Source organism: Melopsittacus undulatus, chromosome 5 (genome assembly GCF_012275295.1).
Source record: "Melopsittacus undulatus isolate bMelUnd1 chromosome 5, bMelUnd1.mat.Z, whole genome shotgun sequence".
Lineage (NCBI taxonomy): Eukaryota > Metazoa > Chordata > Aves > Psittaciformes > Psittaculidae > Melopsittacus > Melopsittacus undulatus.
Window position 1 is genome coordinate 69,379,745 of NC_047531.1, and position 19,390 is coordinate 69,399,134.

The following is a 19,390-nucleotide window of genomic DNA, read 5'->3' on the forward strand; positions in this document are numbered from 1 at the left end:
CAGTGATTCTTGGGCCTGAATTTGTGCCTATTTTTCTTATTTAGATTTTTTCCAGAATCCTGTGACATGCTAATTTGCAAGATGAGCTATAGAAAAAGCTATTTCCAGAGATTATTACTCATGTTATTTGGGGCAAACTGAGTGACAGCTACTATTCCTTCCCTAAGGTGCTGTGAAATTTCATTCATTCTTCACCAGTCTGAGCTGCTCAAAACTGGGATCATTCAAGAAATTCACAGGATTGTTATATGGGTCGGATGAACTTGCTTTCTTAAAAATACAGCACACATTAATAAATGACAGTTGCAATGAAATACGCTACTGACTTTGTACTTAGTCAATTTAGGTGTTAATTTCTTGTTTGCTTGAAAGGTAATATGTAGATGAACTCAGTCAGCACATTACCACAGTGTCTGAGCATTAGCTTTTCTTGTAATGCAGTGAATATAACTCTGTAGTGGAATAAGTATAATGAAATAGGTAACAAGGACAAAACCCAGCAACTGTTGAGAACCGGATTTCAAGAATGAAACTTTGGGAGATAACCAGAAATGGAGCAGACTAAGCCAATGTCAGTTATACAGAAAGAGGCCCTTCAGTATATGTTAATATGCTAAGTCACAGTTTGTCATTGGGCAGGCTCCTAGGCAAGTTTTTTTGTCCTTGCAATACCCCTGATAGCTTCTTCCAGAGGGATGTGACAGGCAATGAGATAAATACTAAAGCTGTGCCAACTAGCTCCATGCTCCTAGGAGTCTCTAGCCTGGCCAATGATGCAAGGTTTGCACTCTGCATGCACCCAGAGTGTGTATATGTTTTTTCTTTTTCTTTCTACCTTCAGGTACATATCCTCTTCATCCTCCCAGCTCCTCCAAGTCAGGAGACATGATCCCTGTACCTTTGACCCAGGCAAGTCTGGATATTTTGGGAACAGCAGTTTTATCTTAGGCAAAAAAAATAAAAAATAGGACTTGGAGCCATTGCAATTTTTAAGCCTAGAGTTTCTGTACTAGTGGCCAAACTCTTCATATTTCTTGGGCTGTAGTCTCAATTTGAGAAAGTTTTGCTGGTGAGAAATATTTATATAACAAGTAACTATATAATTACTTTTTTTATGTCAATAGTGACATTAACATTTAGACTGAGGGCTAATGGACTCTTTCATAGTTCTATGAAAAAGACAACTTTCTGGGTAAAAGAACAGTTGCAAAATCCACGGTTATTTTCATTATCAAGTTCAAAAGGAACATCAATAAAAACACCAGTGCTTGATGTTCTTTTGTCCCCTCCAAAGAATACATATTGAATGCTGAACAGTTTGTAATAACAGTGCTTGTGCCTGTGATGGTTCTGATGCAGTGACCTGTAAACAGTGGTAGAGGTTTATCAAAAAAATGGGAATAGCTTTGGATAAAAAAGCAGATTTTGCCCTCATAGAGACAAGTAATCAATACCTGCAATTTCCGGAATCCAGGCAGCTCAGGGTCATGAGTTACCTGGAAATCAAAGTTCAATGACTGTCTTTATAAAGTTACATCATTAAGTTTGTAAGCTAAATCCACAACAGCAGAAATGAAAAGCAAATGCTAAAATTCTACTTGTCCTCCATGGATTTTGCCATAGACTCTTTTCCTCAAGCATGCCTGAATACTGAAGAACATATCATAAATTTTGCTTTTGTGTGAATCTACATTGCTTTCATGTGCTTGATGTGTAAGTTGGTGTTGTGGGGTTTTTTAGGTTTTCTTTTATTCCTTTTTTATCTTCAAGAATTCCCCATTATCTACCTGGTTTTATTTCCCACATTTTCAAAGTCTGCTTAGACCTTAAAAGTATGAAAGTTATTGCCCTGAAGAGTTTTAGCAGAGCTGTCTGAACATTCGACTTAGATTTAGCAGGGTCTCATGTGAGCAAGACTCCTAGAATAAAGCTAAGTGTATGCCCTAGAAGCTTTCTGAAACAGAACTTAGATCTGGAAAAATATGGATGAAGTACAGGTTTTCCTGCACTATCAGTCCTCCTCAGGGAGGAATCAAATTATAACATAAGTAATAATTGATACTAAAATCATATTTTCATCCCAGAGGATCTCAAAATCATTGTCACCTGGATTGAGTCAGACTTCCATTTAAGTGCTTTCCAGAAGCCTGTACAAAGTGGCTTCTGCCTGCACAGGCAGATATTTTAGCATTTTTATAAATTCTCATTGTTTGTGTCCCAGCACATTATACACTCATTTCCAGAAGGTAGAAATAAAAAGAAGGTCATGAATTCTCAGCACTTCAGTGAGCAGATAGGTGATCCACCATGGACGCAGTGACTTCAGCATTGCATCACTACTCTGAGAGCAGCAAAAGCTAAGTATACCTAAGACCTTTGACTTGAAGGCATCTTTAGGCTGGAAGGCAGCAGTCAAACAAAGAACGGCAAGCCCAAGTATTTCTGTGGGGGTTTTCATTTGTTTTGGTTTTGTTTGCATGGTTTGATTTGGCTGTCCCCAGGACCAGATCTCACTGTTGCTGAACAAATCATGCACAAACCACCTTTTATATTCGCTAAAAATAGTCAAAATATCTACTTGAAAAGTTCCATCAAAATATGTATTATATGAAGTAGTAATGTAATTTTTAGTAGATTTCAAGTAAAGCTGTGATATGTTCAATATTCTAAGACTGAATATTAAACTGGAAGAATAATTTTATCTATGGAAGAATAACTGTAGCTACAGAAGAATAATTTTATCTACTTATGTACTTAAGAGGGTGCTGGTTACTACTACTACTACTACTACTACTACTACTACTACTACTTCCATTGCCTCTTAGGAAAATGTGAAATTTTATATTGACTTGAACTTAACTCTGCATTGTAGAAAACTATGACTGCCTCTGTTTTTCAGACATCAGTGGTATATGGGACTGTGAAACTTATTCGTATAAGACTGGCAGTTCTTTGGGAATAGACACAGTCTAAGAGTTGGACAAAAGGCTGTATAGAATTATAGCAAAGTGATTTAACATATGTACTAATTCTTTGACTACAGCTTTAATTTGTGCTTACAAAATGACTCTAAGTGAAATTTGAATTACCAAAGTTTGGAAGTGTTGTACACTAGGGCAGTCAGAGCATTCTATATATGCTGGATATGATATTTATAATACTTTTCTGCCAATCTTTTTTCAACATACATACATCTTCAAACAGGCATGCCTTACACTAAAGGATACTGTTGTGGAAAAAAATGCTTTTTTAAATGAAAGAAAGGCTTCAGATAAATAATTTTGCAATTGCATAAGAAGCAGGCCATTTTTCACAGTTTTGCTCTTAGCTAGATCTGTGCCTAGAAACATACATATGTTTTTCAAGGAAGTCTACAGCTACAAAGGGAATCGCTACACATCACTTGATGTTACTTCAGAATTCTTTGTCAAGTGTGAATTTCAGAAGCATCAAGTTTTGCAATAAATAAAAAAACCCTCAGAGAGAAAATTCATCAATTCAGAAATTTCCTATAATAGTGAACCTTAAATTACTAGCATGCAATTGGGAGAACTAGCAATCCGCTTCTTTACCCTTTTAGTTATCAGTATGGGCTGTGATGAATTTAATTAATGAAGTATGTTCCACAGATACTCATTAGAAACATTCCTTCAGGAAATAGATATTAGGATGCTAGCTAATATAGGAATTTCATGCACTTCATGTTCTGATTAAGTTCATTTGTATCCCCTATGCTTCTAGCATATAATTTCTACTAGGAAATGTATTCAAAAAGAATACCAGAGAATTAACTGTTGCAATGCAAATTCCTTTGCCAAATGCTTACACTTTCACATTAAACAGACACTATGGAGAGAGCAGAAAAATGGTTAGCATTGCTCTTCAACACCACAAGAAACATTAGACCTCATCAGACACTGCCTATTAGGTGTTTAAATCTCAGGATGATTCTTTCAGTACTAGTGCCTACAACTAACACGTTACAGAATACACAGAAATATTTTAGCTAGCCTGCCCATGACAGTTTTTTCCCCAGCAGGGAAAAGGGAGATGTTCCAGCTGAGAAGCAGATTGCTATCACCACCCAGAAGTTGCCTGCATCCAGTTGCTATAGGTCTCTTCCTTACTAGATGGGCATCCAGGTGTTGGTGATCTATAAAACGTAGCTTGTAAGACAATTAATAGGAAGGGTTACACATTGGGGCTTGGACATAATATACCTCTAATGATCTGATTAGGGAGAGTGGGCTTCACAAATTGGGCTGGGGCAACTGACACTTCTTGTTAAGTCCACCAGTGGCACACCTCAGGTAGACAGTCACTGCACTGGATTCAGCACTGTATGTAATGTAATATAATATAACATTATATTGCATATATTTTATAAAGAGAGATGAACTGCAGTGCAGCACAGGATAAGTGGTTCATATAGCACTGGACAACACTGATAGACCCTGCAAGCCATGGGAAACTCTGAGCTGATTATATTGCCTCAAAACCAGAAGCAGCAACCAGTCTTTATGCTGAAAGGCTATGAGTGGGTTTGAAGGTGACCTAAAAGGTCTGATGAACTTGAACTCTACAGGCCAAATCCTCCACCTTTTTTTTTTGAGCCAGGCTAAGGAATTGATTGCATGTATTAAACCTATTGTAGTGGCTAAACAGTGTACTTCTCATCTATTTATTTCTTTACCTGTAACGCGTTATGTTCCCATTGCACTAATTCAACAACTGATAACAGACACCCAAGTTAACCATGAATATAGGATATATTAGAGTTCTCCTCAGCCATATAACATTTTTATAATGTGATTGCAGCAAGAGTTTCCTGAGAGACATGTAATGGATAGACCTATTATAGCACTAAAATAATTTCATAAGGAACAAAATAACATCTTTTAAGCTGGTTGATGTCTTAGCTGACTTGTGCATTATAACACTCTGAAACATTACCACCGAAACTCAGCGAGAGTTTCTAAATATACGCCAAGATGTGTAAAAAATGAAACACTACAGATGTGGATGTCTTCTGGAAAACAGGATGAACTTTTAGTCTCAAGTCATTAAGTCAAAATTAATCCCAGGTTTTTGGTGTTCTCTTTTTCAGCCTCTCTCCGCTGACGGTAGCTGCCAAGCGCTGGGAAAGCAGGACGGCCCTGGCACGGCCGGGTACCCCCAACATAGTTCCCGTCCTGCAGCACCCCGGGATCAGCGTCCGCCCAGCCCCGGAGCTCATCGCTTCTCTCCGCAGTGCCCCTGCGCCCCCTGGGTCAGCGCCGGGACGGATGCAGCCCCGCCGCTCACCGCGGGACACGGGGAGTCGCTGCTGCCGCTCCGTCCGGTCCGGTCCCGTCCGAGGGGTTTGTGGAGCCTCAGTGCCCCGCGTGCGGCTCCCGTCCCTTGCAGGCCGCAGAACATGGGCTTCCTGGGCAGGCTGCCGGCGCTGACAAAAGTTCTCGGGGCTGCGGAGGGCCGGGGAGGCGGCTGCGGAGCATGGCGGCGGTCGGGACGGCCCTGCCGGGGGGTCCCGCTCCCGTGCTGGGCCGCCGCTGCCCGCAGTCCGCTGCCCGGCGGCCGCGCGGCCTCCTCCCGGGCGCTGGGCGAGTACGAGGAAGTTTTCAGGTGTTCGTTGGCGGAGCCCGAGAAGGTGTGGGGAGCAGCCGCCGAGCACATACACTGGTGCAAGCCCTGGGACCGGGCCCTGGAGAGGGGCGGCCCGGGGGGCGCCTCATGGTGAGTGTGCTCTGCGCCGGGCCGGGGCGAGCACGGTAGGGCACGGCTCAGCTGCAGTGGGGAGGCCAGTCTGCCGAAGGGGGTCGTGTGGTTAACACAAAACTGCCCCAGCGCTGGTGGTGCATGGTCAGTGTGCCGTAGCTGGTGAAGGAGGTGGCTGCAGAGAGTGGAGGGCTTCAATTATTATGTTTAGTTAAGCCTAATGGGTAAAAGTCGCATGGATGACTGTGTCGCAGTGAGAGGGGAGTTATCGTGTGTGGCAGGTGTGACATAACACGTGTGTCACCCCCTGTGTGTCTGAGGGACACAGGTGAGTGTGCCTGATGTTCTTCCATACGAGCTCTTTTGGGCATAGGACCTTGGCTGCTGTGAGGATAGGAAACTGGGTATGAAGTGCCAGGGGAGGTGGATGCATGGAAACACGGGAGCCGTGGCTTTCAGAGTTGTTTAATCTTAGACACTAAGTAGGTAGTAATTTAGCGGATGTAGTTAAGATAAAGTTTGGCGAAAGCGCTGACATTGTAATATAGGTATGTGGTGAATAGCAAACTGAATAAGGCAGAATATGACACCCTTCTTGTAAATTTCCAGATAGGTTTTCTAGTATTTCTCAAAGGCAATTTACCTGTTAAAATTTTATGGGTTTTTTTTTCAGTAAGTTCACATCATGCTTTTTGATCGTTTCCGATGAGAAGCTAATACAGAATAAAAAAGGCAATGAGGTTCATCTTTGGTACATTGATGTTCTGTGCCACTCTTAGGTTTTTCTAGTTTAATTTAAAAAGACATTTAAAAATAATAATTCTAAAAGTGGAATTAAAAATATTAATATTTCTTAAATCTGGCCAAATTAAGAGTTGCAGAACCTGCAGAATGAAGCTTGCTTTCTTATTGGTCTGGTGTTACTCTATAGCACCTCTGGTAGTGAAAATTGTTTATATGTCTTAAGCTGAATGTTAAATGGCACCAGCCACACTCATGAAGTCAGCAGAACTGTGTGACAGTGAGAAATGCTAAAATGTATGGATAGAGTCCACTGACCTTGATTTCTAGATCATGGCACTATTCAAGAAGGGCAGGTAGGTAGTATTGCTTGCATAGCAATAGAGAAGAGAGGTCTAGAGAAGAGTCTGGAGCACAAGTCTTCTGAGGAGCAGCTGAGGGAATTGAGGCTGTGTAGATGGAGAAAAGAAGGCTCAAAGACCTTATTGTTCTCTACAACTACCTGAAGGGAGATTGTAGTAAGGTGGGGGTTGGTCTCTTCTGCCAAGTAACAAGTGATAGGATGAGAGGAAATGGCCTCAAGTTGTACCAGGGGAGATTTAGATTGCACTTTAGGAGCAATTTCTTCATCGGAAGGGTTGTCAAACACTGGAACAGGCTGTCCTGAGTCGCCCTCCCTTGATGTATTTAAAAGATGTGTAGATGTAGCAACTGAGGGACATGGCTCAGTGGCAGGCTGGGCAGTGCCAAGTGAATGGTTGGACTTGATGACTTTAAAGCTCTTTTCCAGCCTAAAAAGTTCTATGATTCTGTGATTAAAGACCAATAAAATGCATTGCCTGTTGTATTCCTTAACAGAATAGTGTGAATAATGAAGCAGTCAAGACAATGCTTATGTTTTAAGAACTAAGGAATGAGAATATAATATAGAAGGCATGCTAGAGAGAATGGTTTTGCTGTTCAATTCTGTTAAACAAACGTGGCTTGACTTGTTGAGAGTGATAAGCGTGCTTGCTGAAAGTAACATGGTTAGGTCTTCATGAGGCATTGTGATTTATCAGGTGGAATTTATTTGGCCATACGGCGGGGATAAATTCTTTTCCTGGACTGAAGTCAGGCTTGTCTTCTCAGGTTCTTTTCTGGCCTCACTTCTCACTTTCATCTTCCTCCCTCTGTGGATGCAGATTGCCACAGACTGAAATTATCTTGTTAATGTGAGCAAATACCTGAAGGGAGCATGTGTAGACAATGGAACCAGCCTCTTTTCACTGGTGCTCAGGGACAGGACAAGAGGCAGTGGGCGCAAACTGTAACACAGGAGGTTTCTTCTGAACATCAGGAAACGTTTTTTTAATGTGAGGGTGACTGTGCAGTGGCACAGAGTTAGTGGGGTCTTCATCCTTGGAGATATTCAAAAGCCATTTGGACATGGTCCTGGGCAACCAGCTCTAGGTGGCTCTGCTTGAGCAGGGGGGTTGGACCATGTACCCTCCAGAGGTTCCTTCTGACCTCAATCACATGCAAGGCTCTGAAGACTCAAGATCAGGCCCTAATTATTGCTTCCATGTCAGATACCTGTTGAACTGTTGTGGATAAAAAGCATTAAGCAATTCGAAGTTGTATAATCCTCTTTAATGTATTAATTTGCAACATGCAATTTTATTTCTTTTTTAAATTTTAAGTTCCCCTTAAGTGATAACAGGCTGAATGTCACACTAGTGTAGTATTGTAATGCCTCTAAAGTACCAGATAGTTAACCAGCATTCAGTGTGCTCAGCAGGATGAAGATAGGCAAGTTCTTTGAGAAGAAGACTCACTGTAAGAGAGAGGATACAAGCAGCTCTTTCAGAGGATGTGCTGAAGAGAAAACAAAGAGGATGAAACATAACTGAGGAGGAGTCCAGGCTTCCAAGAAAAGCATATCTTGCTGGTCTAACAGGCTAAAGATGTAGCTGTAGTTCTGAGGTTTACTAAGGAAACAGCTTACACAGACCTTAAAAATAGCGTTAAGAAGCTCGTGTATGCTTCTTAGTTAGAATTTATCTCCTGTTTTAGAGACATTATTAGGTTAATTAATAAATATATTTTTTTCAGAATCTTTGTTTTTGGCTGCCACACCTGAGACTTTTCATATATTTTTCAGTCTCATTTGCTTTGGTTGAAGCAATTGAAGGGGGTGGTTAATTTAGTTATAATGTAGCTATAAGGCAAATTCTTATTTGTCCTCTAAATACTGTAAGAACGTGAAAGAAACATATGGCACGCCCTAGTGCATCTTTAGTCTCTGACATTGGAAATACCAGTATTGTGTTAGTGGGATGCAGAATGATTTCCATAAGGTATGTGGTCAGTGTTGCCATCCCTGGGTTGTTTGGATGAAGCAGAAATCCCAGGTATCATTGACTAACCTGCATAAGTGGCTGGTATGGGTCAAAACACCGTCTGGTTTTGTGCACATTAAAAATAAAGAGAAGATCAAAAAAGCATAAATGGCCAAGAAAAGGATGAAGGAATAAAATTGGCTGGTGTAAAAGCCAAAAAGGAGACCCAAGTTTTAAAACTCATAGAATTTTGCTACAAAGTTCAAAGGAAAACTGTTGTTTGGGTTGGCTTTGAAGAGGTCAAAACTAGAAGCCTTAAAATGTGATAAGGGAGATGTAGATTTTAGATACTAGAAAGAAAAGTCCAATGCTAAAGATAGTGAAACACTTGATTATTTTGGAATCTTGTGGAATCCCTGTTATAAAGGTTAATGCACTTATTTCCTTAGGAATGTGGAAACAGTTTTTCCTAAAGCATGTAGGCAGATGGCAATTTTGCAAGTTAGGTTTTTTTCTCTTATTCTAAGACATAAATGCAATATAAAATCCCATCTGAACATTAGGAATGTTGCACAGATTGCTATTCAAATGTTGATTACACTTTTAAACGAGACAGGATCAATTAACATAATATTATATCAGAATATCTAATATTGTCATGGTTTCTGTTCTCACTTCATATAAAAAATAATTCAGTTGATTCCTGGGGACCTGGCTTGGGGAAGTGTGTGCACCCTGTGTGGCATAAAGGATTTTAGCAATATGCATTTTTATACTTACGGTGCAAAGTAATTTTTATGTAGTTCTTTTCTTTTGCCTGTGTGCCAGCTTTATTCAGAGCCCTTAGTTTCTTTCCTTTTTTTTTTTTTCAATTCTTAATTATCTTTGCTTTGGAGCTGTTAAAGACTAAAAATTGTCTCTGAATGCAGCTACTTTGATTCTTAAGATAGCAGGTAGTGTTGGAAATTAAAGCATAGCTTTCGAATATTTGAGCAAACTAAGGCATAATTATGTGTTACCTTCTTCCCTGCTGTACTTATTTCATTATGAGGAAGCAGGCTGTTGTCACATCCAACAAAATACTGAATGCAGTATAAAACCTTCCAGACTGCAGATGGTAGATGTTAAACTGTGTGTAATGGGAGTCCTGATACAGAAGATATGAACAGATCAGCACTTTCATGCCCTCTTTTACTGCTAACCTCTAAAAGGTTATCAGAGTGGTCTTTTTAAGTATGATTAAAGAGGTAAGTGCATGTGCTTGAGATTCCTGTGAAAACATGCAAATGCTGAGAGACCTCGGGCTGAGATGAGACTGGAGCTGCTGAGCCCCTGTGATGGAGAGGCAGTAAGTCTGACATGACTGCTTTAAGACGCTTTAAAGAAGCTCATGAAGGTCCTAATGATTAACCAGACTCAAATTATTAAAAAGATGCCTTGTTAGATCTAAGTTATGCATAATGTGGACAATCAAAAGCTGCTGCTTTCATGGATGTGTGGGAAAGAAGACTTATCAAAAGCGTAGGTAAATATTGTCAGAATGTTAGAATCATAGAATCAGCTGGATGGAAAAGGCCTTTAAGTTCATCAAGTCCAACCATTACCCCAGGATTGCCAAGTCCCATGCTAAACCATGTCACTAAGGGCCTCATCTACATGATTTTTGAACACTTCCAGGGAACAGCCCAGAAAGTCAACCGTATTCTGGGCTGCATCAAAAGGAGTGTGACCAGCAGGTCGAAGGAGGTGATCCTGCCGCTCAACTCTGCTCTCATGAGACCTCACTTGGAGTATTGTGTGCAGTTCTGGTGTCCTCAACATAAAAAGGACATGGAACTGTTGGAACAAGTCCAGAGGAGGGCCACGAGGATGATCAGGGGACTGGAGCACCTCCCATATGAAGACAGGCTGAGAAAGTTGGGGCTGTTCAGCCTGGAGAAGAGAAGGCTGCGTGGAGACCTCATAGCAGCCTTCCAGTATCTGAAGGGGGGCTATAGGGATGCTGGTGAGGGACTCTTCATAAGGGACTGTAGTGATAGGAGAAGGGGTAATGGGTTAAAACTTAAACAGGGGAAGTTTAGATTGCATATAAGGAAAAAATTCTTTACTGTTAGGGTGGTGAGGTACTGGAATGGGTTGCCCAGGGAGGTTGTGAATGCTCCATCCCTGGCAGTGTTCAAGGCCAGGTTGGATGAAACCTTGGGTGATATGGTTTAGTGTGAGGTGTCCCTTCCCATGGCAGGGGGGTTGGAAGTAGATGATCTTAAGGTCCTTTCCAACCCTAACTATTCTATGATTCTAATGTGGTTCCACCATTTTCCTCAACAACCTGTTCCAATGCCCGACTAACTTTCAGTGAAGAAATTTTTCCTAATATCCAATATAAACTTCCACTGGCACAGCTTGAGGCTGTTACCTCTTGTCCCATCACTTGTTACTTGTGAGGAGAGACCAGCCACCTGCTTTTCCTCCTTAAATCTTATTGGTTTAAAATGTTACAGTGAAGCAAGCTGGTTTGATACCATAAAAAGTTTTAAATTCTGTTTGTTTTGAAAGGAAGAATCCTATAATTTGTTTTCCACCACAGCACGGGTGGATGGTATTTGAGCTCTTCAGAGACTGCTGGTGAGCTGAATGCAGTTTCTTTTATGTATTAGAGTTATTACTGTGTATTCTTTTTATTTATTTTACTCCTCCTCTGTTTATCAAATATTATTAATAAATTCTCAGCATTGGGATCACAGCCTAAAATAAGGTTCTTCAGACTCGAGTTTAGTTGGTAAGCCACACTGAGATAATAGTCTGGTTAGCAACAGATTAGCATTTTACAGTCCTGCTTATCATGGCAAGATTTACTAGCAGCTCCTGTAGATCCACCTCTGATCTTTCTGAAGTCTACTGGAATATGTTCTTTTTGATCCTAGACCTCTGTTTTAAATAGGAGCATCTCATTGATGTCGTTATTCCAAGACTGGGTGTCATGGTTTAACCCTGTTTGTACCATGCAGCTGCTCAGTTTCTCCCCCAGTAATCCCCCCCTAGCCCCAGTGGGATGGAAGAGAATTGGAAAAAGGTAAAAGCTATTGGTTGAGATCAGAATGGTTTAATAACTGGGGGAAAAAAAAAGTATAATAAGACAATAAGAACAACAACAATAAAAGTAATGAAAAGTCTTTGACTTAAGAGTAAGCACTACGTAGCAACAGCTGAAACATTGGTGTGTTACTCTCAGGCTAAATCCAAAACACAGCACTATATCAGCTACTAGGAAGAAAATTAACTCTATCCCAGCCAAAACCAGGATACTGGGTCCTTGTTTCATGTTGCTGTTTCTTTCCAGCTAAAGTTTATTCAGAGAAATCGAAGTTACCCATAGGTATTCATCTCCTTGAGAATTACTGGATCAACAGAAGTTTGTAGTAGCACAGAGCAGCTTTTCAAAGCCAAACAGTTTTTATTTGTTAGCTGGAATGAGGTATTTGAGCATATCCTTGGGTGAAAGTAGAGAAGCAAAAGTCTTGCAGCTGTGGTCTCAGTAGGTGCATCTGTGCTTCTCTGATCCTGTAAGAGGTTCCCACTTCCTGAATGGGGTAGCAGAGCTCCCATCAGACTACCCATATATTCTTGGGGGTATGTCATGGTTTAAGCCCAGCTGTAAATCAGAGCCATGCAGCAGCTTGCTCACTGCTCCCCCCCCCCCCCCAAGGGATGGGGAGAAGAATTGAAAGAATATAACTCCCATGCATTGAGATAAGAGCAGTCCAATAACTAAGGTATAACACAAACCACTGCTGATACCACCAATAATAATAATGATAAGGGAAATAACAAGGGAAGAGGATACAACCTCTCACCACCCGCTGACTGATACCCAGCCTGACCCGAGCAGTGATCTAGCCCTTCTGGGTAACTGCCCCAGTTCATATAGTGGGCATGATGTGCTGTGGTATGGAATACCTCTTTGGCTAGTTTGGGTTTGGGTCAGGTGTCCTGTCTCTGCTTTCTCCCAGCTTCCCCTCCTCCCTGGCAGAGCATGAGACTCAGTCCTTGGTCAGAGTAAACATTATTGAGCAGCAACTAAAAACATTGGTGTTATCCGCGCTGTTCCCAGACTGAAAGTTAAAACCACAGCACTGCACCAGCTACTAAGAAGGGGGAAAATGACTGCTACTGCTGAACCCAGGACAGGGTATTTCTGTTTTCACCTGCAGTCACATCTTTGCCACATATTTGTTTGCAAGTGATAGTTAAAAATTTATGTGGCAGTGTGTTATTGTCATGTGTCTTTAGAAGAATCTAAGCTCTAGTGCTTTGCTCCTGTTTTCACCATTCTCAATAGTAGCCCAGGTGCTGTGCTCCCTTGTTCCCTTGTTCATCTTACAGTGATTTGATATAAAATCAATGGAGAACACAACTTTTATGACAGTAATACAGAATTTCTCTGTATTACATAAAACAATACTGGATCCTTTATTGTTCATACAGTTCTTCTTTTGTGGGAACGGGTTTGTAGTAGAGAGTGTTTCTGTTAGTTTCCTGATCCTTAACTTTCTCCTTAGTAACAGTGTCGCAAAGGAGTTGCAGGAAAAGATTGCTGCATCCTAAACATCTTAACTCCCAATTCAATAATTGCTATTCTTTGACAATAAAGACTATCCCATAGTATGTGTGCATGTGCGTATTTGAGTAGTATCTAAAATACTCTAATTTAGAGCAGTCATTTACTATACAGGAAAGGTGAAGAAGAAAATACTTTTAAACTAGTAGTGGCTTAATTTAGGCCCTCTATTTTTATTTCTAGTTACATTCTAACAATACACTGTCACAGTAGGGCATCCCCACAGAACTTTTCTGAAACTGTCAACTGTGTTTGTTCCATTTCTTTTTTTCTGTAGGGAGATATGTGCAGATAGAAAAAGAAATACAGAATACTGTATGAAGCGTGAACTTTAACTTTCAGATTGTGCCATCTCTCAATAGAGTCACCACTGTATCTGGTACCTTCTGTATTTTTTTACTTGAGGATTATGCTGCACTTGATTGTTCCTTCAAGCCCCCCTCAATGTGAAATGACAATGAAAATGAAACCTGAGTTTGTGAAGGGATTTTTCTTAATTAGAAGATGAGAATTTTTTGGCTGTTGGAGAAGCTATGACTCGCATCCCTTTAGAGGGGATTTTGAGTCACTGATGTAACGCATGGTAATTTCAAATGGATTATGAATGTCAGACAGATTTATAAGATTTTATAACTGTTGGGTTTAGTTTCATTTAGATACAGATGCTTATATGCTTAACTGTTACTGCTAAGAGATGAGTATTTTGAGTGCTAAACCTGTTCTTAAAAATGGTATGAGCTTGCCAACAGAAAGTAGTGCAATAATGTATTTTCATAATGTCAGTTATTTTGTGTGATTGTATGCTCTTTCTGTGAAACTTTACTTATAAAAATCAGAATAATTGATGCAAAGGCAGTTAAATTAAGACCAAGTTTAGCAAATTCTTAGTTAAGTCAATTAAGGTACAGCAGTTTTGCTATTTTCGGTAAGGGGCTTATTTAGCTTTTTGAGTAAATTGCGAGTTTATAGAATAAAAAATTACTTCCTGAACTGAGTATAATGTTTTACGAGCTATATTTTAATTGAGTGCTCTCATTCCCCATAAAATGAAATGAAAAAAAAAAGAAAGTAGTTTTTGTTTGGAAGGCAGGCTGTTACATACTCACAACCTCCCTTTTTAGGTTTGTAGGTGGAGAGCTGAATATCTGTTACAATGCTGTAGATCGTCATGTTGAGAATGGACAAGGAGACCAAATTGCTATTATTTATGACAGTCCTGTCACAAATACCAAAGAGAAAATAACATATAAGGAACTTCTTGAACAGGTATGTTTGAGAATAACCTTGTTACTGAAAATATGCGGTAAACATTTCACAGCAGGAAGGTACTACAGAGGTAGAAATGTTCTACCTTGTTAGTTGTTCCTTTTGCTGCTTTTGCTGTGCTCAGTATTGTAAGCCTAGCTGCCTGTACCCTGTACTAGTTATACCGCATCTCAGAAGTTTTGATCTTCTTCTAGTTCTTCTGCAGTTTAATACTTTTTTTTCCTGGTGGGTTAAATTTTAAACTTAACTGTATTGGATTTCTCCCCTCCCTCCCACCCCGTCCTCCACCAACAGTTCGTATTTCATGTTTAAAAGAGTAAAGCAAGTACTAGTCAAGTCACTTGACAGTTGCTACAGTAAACAAAAATAGAGTTCCACAGAAATGAAAATGTTTACCTTGGCTATTGCTGCATATAACTGAGTGTTAAACCAAATTAAATTGGTTTTACAGTTGAAGGGAGGAACTCTAAAGAAAGCTGTTTCACCTGCCCAATTATAGGCTGCAGCGGGGATGTTGCACTGGGGATGTTGCAGTAGGGATGCTGCAGTGGAGATGCTTATGACTCTGCACTAGTTTTCTGTCCAGAAAGTCTGTGGATTTTGACTTCCCTGTTGGCTGGGATAGCTTGCTCCCAGCTGGAGTGGTAAATACTCAGTTCTGCATCAGCCCATTCAGATTTTCTCAGTGCCTGACTGTGGCTTGTTGCCACCATGGGTGTTTGCAATCTGCCCTATTCAATGTTTTCCGTGCTTTCAGCTGTCAGCTGGTGCTTCGCTATCACACTGCTTCTCTGTTTAGCAGGCTTTTTTCTTCCAGTTTTATATAGCACTTAACACTAAGTACAAAGAAATGTTGGAGTCAGACTCATGTTCTTCTTAATACATCTCACACATTGAAATACATTGCAGTCACTCTACTTCACTTAGGCACACAGTGTCTGATGTAATCTGGACCTACGGTTTTAAAGGTGAAGTTCACAATACAGTAATTCAGTTTGTGAGGATTTTATTCCACTGATGCAAGAAAAGAGAAGTCATCCAGCTATAAAAAATGATCAAACTGTAATGCACTTTATCTTTTAAGGAAAATATGTATAGCACTTATTCCTCACCAATATTCTGTTGATTTACCAAATCCAAACAAGAACTTGGAAATTACTGTGAAGTATGCTGGGTCTAGAAGAGTTAGCTTCAGTGTTTTAAGAAATCAGAAGATTTTAAAAGGGCCCAATTTCTTACGTAATTTTACTTATTTTCTAATGTATATATATGGCATAGATAATATTACCTTTACAAAATTATAATTTTATAGATGCAATCTTGTCATATGCAACATAAATATATACTTAATGTACATACACAATATATATGTATATATAAACTTATATATATGTAATTGTATATTGAAATACATGGTTGTTTTAATGAAGTTATATAACATTTTAATGTGAATTATATTAAGTGAACTGTTTCTGTAGAAGTTTCCCCTGAAAAATAGGGAAAAGTAACCTTTCTAAAGTAGCTTTTGTTTTGCTTTTTAAGCTTGATGTTGGTATTAAGTCTCTTAAGTTTGTGTCTTTGTGTTCTCTAGAAGTGTATGAAATGTTTTAGGACATGGCAGATTTGTACAAATGAGAAAATTTGGTAGTTGAAATCCACATCCTTTCCTCCACATTTTCTCTCACAGCAGCATTACCATTCCAAAAGGAAGAACTGGTTCAAGTTTTCTGGGCATACGTAGCAGAACTCATTCAGAAGTTCATTATAATCTTGCTGGTATTTGAGTCCTATCTAAACACTGGTTTTGAATTCTCTACAGTTTGCTCTTCTCCTTACTCAGAAGGGAATATGAGTGAAAGGCTTCATTTGAGGTTAAGATCTTTTCTGTTGAAGCTTTCTAGTCCACTCTTGTGGAATAAATTTAATGTGGTTTACCTGGTAACTACTGGACACCCGATAGCAAATGTATGCACAAAGAGATCTGCTGAAAGTGGAAGACATGAGTTGGTGTATTTGGTGTCATGGATCTTGTAGGCACAGGAGAGACTTTAAGATAAGGCTTACTAATACCACTGTGGAGCATGGGTGGTGATGTTGGCTCAAAGTCCTCAGTCAGTGCTTGTCACTGTGCTCTTGGTCTGCTCAGTGTAAGTTAAAAGTAATATATTTTGTCATTTTGAAATAGACTTTCAGTGCTCTGAATGTTTCATTATAGATCAGTGTAAGTGCAGATCAGACATATGACCAAAGTGGGTGAACTTCCTGGCAGGGAAAGCAGCCTTTTGCCTTCTTTCTTGAGTTCCTTTCCCAATGTAAAACAGCCCAACAGTGTGTATTTGCGTTCACACTGTTGTTCAGACTGTCCATATCCAATGAATGTTTAGTAGACTCTGGCCAGTAATGCCAGACAGACTGATAATGCCTGGTCAAAATGTCTCCACAAGGCATCAGCACTTTAAGTGATGGGATTCTCTCTGGCTTTTGATTAATAGAAGTAGAGCTTATAGACAGATTCACCAGAAGTTACAGAGGATAACTGTAGGTCACAGCATGGGGAGGTACAAAGTTTTATAGCAGGTTGGATCATTTGTTCCATGATCAAACTCATGGTAAGGGCGAGAAAAATGACATAGGTGTTTGGCTGGAGATAATAAGGCTCCTTCAGGAGGGTGGGATAGCTTGAACTATGTGCTCAGAAAGCCTGTTGTTTTCAAATTATCCCTATATTTTCTATTTGTTGCACTGCTTTTCAGATCTAAGAGCTACAGTGATGCTGCAATTTTGATGTTAAGCACCACTGAACTATAAATAATTGAGGGAAATGTTGGAAGCTTGTGAATGTTTAGTGCCCAACTTGTGGGATCTATTTATTTATTTAGTTATTTATTTTGTCCGAACTGGACTAGAAGGATTGCAGGCCAATTTCAGCTATTCTTTATTGATGTAAATAATGACAAGATCAGTTTGTGTTGATATTCTGCACAACTAGACTGTCTTCAATCTTGGGAAGTCTTGAGAATTACAGTTGCTTAAACTGAAGCTGTATGTAGTGCATACAATTACATTTTAAGTGTGTTAATTATACGTTGTTCCAGATGAAATCTTCCAAATGCAGACAGGAGGAATTTGTCAAATTTAAGACATAAACAGTCTTCCAGAATGTACTGATTGGTCTTTTTTTTTCTTTAAATGGGGGTTGAATGTTAGACTGAAGCCAGTGAAATGGGAATCTAGGTGAAAATTTTGAGTATGTCTTGGGAGATTCTCTAATTGCAGTAGTGAGATGGCAGGAAAAGATAAGGGAGACACAAATTCTATTAGAAGTATTACTGAATCTGGGTAGTATTAGGGAAATATAAAAGTAAGCAGAAGATATAAGTTCATAAGCTTTTGTTTGTTTACAAACGATTTTTCTGATTGTGTTGAAAAATACTACCATTTTCAATTTAAGGCAAAGGTTGTTAGATAGGTGAAAAACCCTTTCTGTTTACATCATTGGGTGTATTCCCTAGAATGTCTCACTTGCTAAAAAGAAATCTCAAGAATCTGAGTCATTGGCAGTTGTTGATGCTTGACAGATCATGCACACAAAGGCAGTATGATTTCTCTCTGTGATTCTTGTCAGTAACAATGCAGGGCTAACATGTTGAATTCAGTGCTGTAATAAATATTTTCTGAGTGCAATAATATGAGAGGATTAGTAAACCAGCAATCCCCAAGCCTCTGACAGCACTGAATATTACAAAAACATGGATGAGAAAGAAGGGCTTCAGGTTATCAACAGTGGACTGGATGTAATTTCTTCTGTAGTAAAGTTTTTTCATAGTTACTCATCCTAAAATTACTCTTCTTCCAAAATAGCTGTATTGGCTATTGCCAGTGTGGATTTATGTGTATATCTGTCATCTTATATATCTGTCATCTCACATCTTCTATATATATGACTGAGGAATCACCCAGATTTTTCTGTTTCTAGTAGTCTTTCTCATTCTTCATGCTTTAGTCCATCTTCTTTCTTTGTCTTCTGCCTTGAAAAATGACCAGTTCCTTAGTTAGAAATATTTACTTTCATTTCAAGATATATCTTCTCTTAGAGTTGATTTAGAATTAAAACTAGAATACAGACAGAAAATCTTACTGAGACTGACAACCCCACTTTATCCTGTTTGTCTTGATAAAACTATATGTTGTACTTCTTTAATACTGGTTTCTGTTATTTAAATCTCAAATGGCATTCTTCAGTGCCTGTCCCAGAATGATTTAACTACAATGTCACTGGGGTAGCTCTTTGGAAATATCAATATTAGTAGTCTTTAAAGGATGAAACTAATCAGGAATTTACAAAGAGCATTGTCTTAGGTTTTCACATTCCACACAAAAGACTTCCAAATGACACTGTAAAAGTCTGAAAAATTGACTGGAACTTGATCTCCTCTGAAGATAGTTATACTGCAGCATGTCAATGTCAGCAGTGTGTACAGTAATGTATAACTTGGCACAGCTTGGGCAGATCACTCAAGCAAAGCCACGCTGAATTAACTGTAATAAAACCACTATATGTGGTTTCTGAGTTTTACTTTGGACTAGAGTTAGTTTCATCCTTTGAAATGAATGTCCTATAGCTTACTTCAGAGATGCCTGAACATAATTGTCCCCCAAATCTTTGCTTCCTTGACTTGTGGATTCCTTTATGAAGTGCTGTGCTCACCCTTCATCTGTCTCACTGTTG

The 19,390-nt window shown here is 39.5% G+C and overlaps 1 protein-coding gene across 1 annotated transcript in view; it reads left to right on the top strand.

Moving 5' to 3' along the window:
* Positions 1–5,606: 5,606 nt before the first annotated feature.
* Positions 5,607–19,390, top strand: part of ACSS3 (acyl-CoA synthetase short chain family member 3) — an 82,196-nt gene continuing 68,412 nt past the window's right edge. Inside the window, exon 1 of the mRNA XM_034063063.1 lies at positions 5,607–5,733. Coding sequence (XP_033918954.1) covers positions 5,731–5,733 — 3 coding nt within the window. The 5' untranslated portion in view covers positions 5,607–5,730. The remainder of the gene's footprint in view (positions 5,734–19,390) is intronic.